This window comes from Vombatus ursinus, unplaced genomic scaffold (genome assembly GCF_900497805.2).
Source record: "Vombatus ursinus unplaced genomic scaffold, bare-nosed wombat genome assembly UNPS02014839.1, whole genome shotgun sequence".
NCBI classification, from domain to species: domain Eukaryota; kingdom Metazoa; phylum Chordata; class Mammalia; order Diprotodontia; family Vombatidae; genus Vombatus; species Vombatus ursinus.
In genome coordinates this window covers 6,173,062-6,179,269 of record NW_020954617.1, presented here as the reverse complement: position 1 = coordinate 6,179,269, position 6,208 = coordinate 6,173,062, and the positions used below count along the sequence as shown (strand labels likewise).

Below are 6,208 nucleotides of genomic sequence, written 5' to 3'. Positions count from 1 at the left end.
GCCTTCTTTGTGGTCACATAGCCAGTAGGTATCAGGGACCAAACTTCAGCCCTGGGTTTTCCTGACTCCAATTTGTATTCAATACCCATTGAGGTTTCAAACTCAGAAAGAAATGGGGGGCCTTAAACCATTCATAAAGATCACCATGGCTGCATCCTGACTTAGATAATCACACATGAACATTATGTCAGCATTGGGGAGTGTTGCTGGCCAATGCAGGCTGCCTTTTGGACGCCTCTGTAATTCGGCATGCTGCCTCTGGACGTGCTTAATAAATTTTTATTACATTAAGTTGAGAATCAATAACAACATGCTGTAACATTAATAACAAGTCTCTATTCCTGACAAGGAAAGGAGTGAATACAGCTAGTTTCTGCAGGAGCTTTAAGAAGTTTTACTGGCGCTATAGAGAAAACAAAAAGAAGATTTTGGAAGGCATAATTTGAAAGACATAAGGCCATAGGCTATCTTTGTTGGGCCGAGGGGACTGTTGGTCCCTATCGTACAAGGAGAGAAGCCTTTCAGCCTTCTTTCTGTCAGGAAGTTGGTGGTTTTGTTATATAGCATGGAGAAGACAAGGCAGCTTGGCACACCAGCCCTTAGATTTCTGAAGAGGCATGAATGGTTTCAGGTGGAAGCAACATTGCTAAATCTCCCCAGGACACTGAAATTGCAGGGGTAGGTAGATTAATCAAGTTGGAACGTGAAAAAAAAAGTGCTAAGCCAGGTTGTTTTTACTGTTCCATTCCATTAAAAAATAAATCGATCCGCCATACGAATGACATAGTTTTCATATAATGACTATGCTCTCCAGTGGTTAACTTGTCTTTTGAAAAATGAAGTGGGCAAAAAAGGGTAATTTTCTTCAAGGCTTGGGCATTCAGGAGCTGGGGAAGTTACGGAAATAGAAAACATGTTCTGAGGAAACCTGGGTGGTCCATACTAGTTGTGTCTTCTTAAAATGGTGTCAGACTCTAACAGAGGAGGCAGGGCAATCATTTAAAAATCCAGTACAGACTCTTTAGGGAACAAAGAAAATAATCATTATACACGGTATGCACTGTACTCCCACATGCGGGGCTTGGGGAATAGGACTCTATCTTCTCCAATCTGGGAATGACCCTATATTGAAGAATAGATCTGTCCTGTAGGGGGAAAAAGGTCTACTGAAATGTTGCAGTATTAGCTAGGACTCTTATGTAGCTCCACTTATAGCAGATGAGTTTTAGAAGCATGCATGTGTGCGTGCATGCGGTGGAGGGAGGAGGGTGCATGCATGTATGGAGCCTCTGTCCTCCATCCTCAGGCTTGACTCACTCCCAAAATGGCCTTGGAACAATACTGACTTCCTATATGGTCCTATATGGTTTGACAGGTTATGGGTGCCTGAGACATCTTTGAAAGAGATTGAAAAGAGAACCCAATTTCAAAGATGGCATTTGGGAAAAACCTCAGGCAAAGTCTGAAGAAACCCAGGACTGAACCACAAAAACACTTGTCTTCCTTCATTCTACACTACTAGTTATCTAATTTAGGATAATAAGGGCTGTAAGTCTTACACTGAAGTGAATGCCATGGGTCATAAAGCCCTAGAGAGCCTAGCCACCAAAGGCAAAGGGGAGAAATCCAGTCTAGAATCTTATCCAGAGTGTCCCTGGTCTGGAGCCTTCCCCACCCCTACCATAAGACTCATTAGTATTGAAAGCCATTATGGATCTTGGAAATTGGCTCTAGGGTAGCATGTTTTGGTCCTAGGACCCTGTCTTCCACCCCTTACCCTGACCCCACCAGGTCTGTCCTGGATTTAGACAGCTTTCCGAGAGGATGGGGAGGGAAAGAAGGATCTAGGGCTGAGACAGCTGCTCCCCTTTCCCCTGACCCCTTCAAACCAAGCTCTCCCCATTCTGGACCTGGAGCTTCAGATTTGAATTAAAATTAGGAGAGCTTCTAAAAGGTGGAAGGAGCAGAGGGGCAGGATCCCATTTGTGTGTGTGTGTGTGTGTGAGTGTGTGTGTGTGTATGTGTGTGTGGGTGTTTTCCCCATGGCATTCAACACTGTGTGGGAGACAGATGAAAGCCCAGTCAGTGACTCTGGAGTAGCTCCTCCCAACAGATGGGCTGTGAAAACACCTCCCTCTCCAACCAGAGCTCGTATGAATAACAGAAATCCTCAGGGAGTTCCAGCTTCTGCCCCAGGACACTCAGCAAACAGTTATCCACAGGGGCAAACTCTGAGTCCTGGGGTCTGTCATAGCGCCGGCTGTTAAAGGCCTCAATGTTGGCCCTTAAAGTGCACTCTTCTGCTTGGAAGTCCCATGGCCTGGCATCAATGTCTGCATTGGGAAGAGGGAGAGGGATGATAACAGAAGCATATGTATCATTGGGGTTACACCTTTCTGATCCAGCTACAAAGAGTGAATGAATGAAAAAGTTTTAAGTGCTTACTATGTTTCAGGTCCTGTGCTAAGGACACAAACACAAAAAGAGAGATGGTGCCTGCCCTCAAGGAGCTTACATTCCAAAAGGGAAGTCAACATGTATCTGGGACTGGTGGCCAAAGAAGGGAGTTTTGGTCTTGGGGAATCACAAGGAAGTCACTGGTGAGTTGATGTAAAGGGTAGTCGGCTTTCAGTACTTTGCGGCCCTCCACAAACTTCTTTGGAAGGAGAAGTGGGAAATTTCAGGTAGGTAGGAGGTAGGAGGGAGTATGGGGCACAGTGGCTTGAATCTGAGGGAAGTTACTGCTAGGAAGGCCCCACCCCCAAACCCATTTCTCTGGAATTTCTTCAAAATATACTTAATGGGGGATAGTCTCTTGGTGCCTGCTAGAAATCCCACAATTTGGAGACAAGGACAAATCTTTGTTTCACTTGTACTTATAGAATGCTTTAAGGTTCACAAAGCATTTTCCCTCACAACAACCCTAGGAGATAGGTAGTGCAAATGAGACCATTCCCATTTTTGTTTTCTGTTTTTTAAGGCAATTGGGGTTAAGTGACTTGCCCAGGGTCACACAGCTAGTAAGTGTCAAGTATTTGGTCTGAGGCCGGATTTGAACTCGGGTCCTCCTGACTTAGGGGCTGGTGCTCTATCCATGGCGCCATCTAGCTGCCCCTCCCATTCCCATTTTTACAGATGTAGAAGCTGAGGCTCTGAAAGGTATAGATACTCCCAGGTATACTACCTAGGTGGCAGTGGGAATAGACAAAGCTCTTAAAGTTTATCACTGCAGGGGCAGCTTAAACAAGTCACTTAACCCCAATTGCCTAAAAATGAAAAAAATTTTTTAAAAAGTTTATAACTTCATAAAGGCTTTTGGGACACCCTCCTTGATAAAACTGTTCATCTCTTTTGGTCCCCTACGTGCTACTTGGCTTTTTACCTCAGGGCTAGAGGTTAGAAGCCTTAATTGTATGTTACCAAGGATTCTCTTCAGAGCTGCTTAAGCTATGCTATTTGTTTTTTTCATTTTTAATTTGTGTCCTTTATGCCTCATTATTGATTCTTTGAGAAGCACGGGGGTGGGGGTAGACTAGGAAGAACACTAGACTTGGAGTTTGAGCCCCAGTTCTGACACTTAGTTGTGTGATATTGGGCAAGTCACTCCACCCCGCTGAGCCTCAGTTTCTTCATCTGTAAAATGGGGACAATAATACCTCCACACTAATCTATCTGTCTCTCAGAAAAAAACTGTAAGCAAAGTATTTGCAAGTTCTACGGCCTTATAAGAATAGAGACTGTTGTGGTTATTCATTATGAGGAAGCAGAATCTGGACTGAGGCTGAGAAGGCAGGACAGCAACAAAGCGTCAAAGTAAAGAAATGTCAGAAATGTCTGATGGAGTTGCCAATTGCTGAACGAGTTATTCACCTAACTAAAAACATCCCAAGAATTTTAATTGCTAATTATGGTTTACATTCCCTGATAGAAGTGTTCCGATGATGCCTGGAGCAGCCCAGGAATAGGCATCCTTGTTTTCTGAACTTATCCAAAGTCGGCACTTGTTATAAACGCCAACACGCACGTGCCACCCTGCCAATAAGTCTTTACTAGAGCTACATAAACATAGGGCAAACCTCTATTTGTGCAGCCAACACCGGTACACTGAAAAACTCGCTGTATAATTAAGATTCCTAGCCAGTGGACCTTTTATTTTGGTTTACACAGGCCAACCTTACTTTACGAAATGGAGAAAACTGGACAGATTGAATTCTATTTTAAGGGGACTGCAAGCGCTTGAATAATGGAAAGAGCACTGGGCTTGGAGGCAAGAAGGCCTGGCTTCAATTTCCAGCTCTGCCACTTGAAGGATTTCAGCACGTGATTTTGCCCGAGTTGAAGTTTCTACCTCTGCTAGGTGGCACAGTGGATGAAGTGCTGGACCTGGGAGTCGGGAAGAACTGAGTTCAAATCCTGTCTCACACACTTAGGGGCAGTATGACCCTGGGCAAGTCATTTCATCTCCTCAGGCTATTTCCTATCTGCAAAATGGGGATAAAATAACCTGCTGTCTCCATTAAGGAGCTGTCCCCCTCCCAAAGCTGGGGTCTCCCTTAAGCTTTGGCCTCCCTCCCTTAAGTGGGGGGGAGATTACCTCCCTTAAGGAGGAGCCTGCCTGGTGTGTTACCTGGAATAAATGCCTTTACTTGAAAAAAAAAAAATAAAGCAGCTACCTAACAGGGTTGTTGGAAGGATCAAATCTATCATGTATCTATCTCATAAGTGCTTTGCAAAACTTAAACTGCTATAGTGACATTAGTTATCCTCATCTACAAAATGAAGGATCTAGAGTAGACAGCCTCCATGGCCCCTTTTAAACATTGTGTGATTCTGTGAGTCCTACAGTCAGTCTTTTGGAGAATGTGAGTCATCATTCTCTGATTTCTCTCCTTTATGAAAATGCAGGTTTATACACTCTGCTTAAGGCAGAGCTTACTTAGATTTAATAGACTCATCGAATATTAGAGATTAGAAAAAAAGACTCCTAGGATTCATCTAGTCCAACGTCCTCATTTAACAGGCTCTAAGGCCAGTTTGGATTGCAGAAATCTGCTCCAGAGTTGTTTGTTTTGGTCCAGGGTCTTTGAGTGACACCCCTTGCTGGGCCTGACCCCACCATGTCTGCCCTGGAATTACACCATCTCAGAGTTAAATTGCATGGACTATTTTTTACTTTCATTTGTCTTGTCACAGATGCCGAAAAAAAGGCCTAGAGAAGCCAAGTGGCCGACCCAAGGTCAAATGGCCAGCTAAGAGCAGAATTAAGGTTCTCTAACATCCTGTTCAATGCTCTTTCTGCTCAAGCATTCAGCCTCTCAGGACATACATGTCAGAACTCATATAGTCCCATGGAGGTTACTGCAAGGGGATTCAACCTATAGTGGTTTCTCTCCTCACCCAGCGCATGCAATAACACTTCCCCAGTGCAAAGGCAAAAACAGCAGTTTCACTTATTTTACTACCCATGAGAGGAGGGTCAATTGGAGGCCAACCCTCAGATTGCTCACCATTGCCATAAGCCCAGTCATCATTCATGCGGTGCCTCACTTTCTGATAGATGGCCGACATGGTTTTCATGTTGCTTTTCCTCCACTGACGCCCCAAGTACTTGGTCTGGATCTTCAGCAGCTTCAATACGTACAGTTGTAACATGGCCTGCTTGACCTTGAGTGCCCGCTTGAGGATAGGGGCAGATTTAAACACCACCAACATCTGCCCAAGAGAAGAAGAAAGAAGGAAAAGTTTATGATGCTTGTTCGTGCTCTTAGTGATTCCTTACCCTCAGATGGCCCAGCCCATACTCAGATAAGCAGTCTACCTCAGAATTTCTCTTTGGTAACACAAAGGAAAACTTTTCCAGTCAGCCCCTCTCCTCTAAGCACTGGTCAGGAGCTACAAAGTCTTAACCAGACAGATGTATCTGTGGGCAGGCACCTGAAGTCTTAGTCCCCTTTTCTTGGCCCTCCACAGCACTGGCTTCTTCTTATCTCGGATAAGGAATGACATTACATTTTGTAATTCAGTTTTTAATACATCAAGGGCATGGTGCCAGATAGCACTGCCAATGTTGCAGGCAGCCAAGAGAAACACTTTGCCCTTCAGAGAGGCTGCCCACAGGTGCATTTGTCTTGTAAACACCTTGTAGCACCAGACTAGTGCCTACACACACACACACACACACACACACACACACACACACACACACACA

At 44.6% G+C, this 6,208-nt stretch overlaps 1 protein-coding gene across 1 annotated transcript in view; it reads right to left on the bottom strand.

The window, feature by feature from the left end:
* Positions 1-2,082: 2,082 nt before the first annotated feature.
* The window catches only part of STRIP2 (striatin interacting protein 2), a 75,611-nt gene continuing 71,485 nt past the window's right edge, over positions 2,083-6,208 (bottom strand). Inside the window, exons 20-21 of the mRNA XM_027840198.1 lie at positions 5,508-5,712; positions 2,083-2,333 (exon numbers count right to left, since the gene is read on the bottom strand). Coding sequence (XP_027695999.1) covers positions 2,083-2,333; positions 5,508-5,712 — 456 coding nt within the window. The remainder of the gene's footprint in view (positions 2,334-5,507; positions 5,713-6,208) is intronic.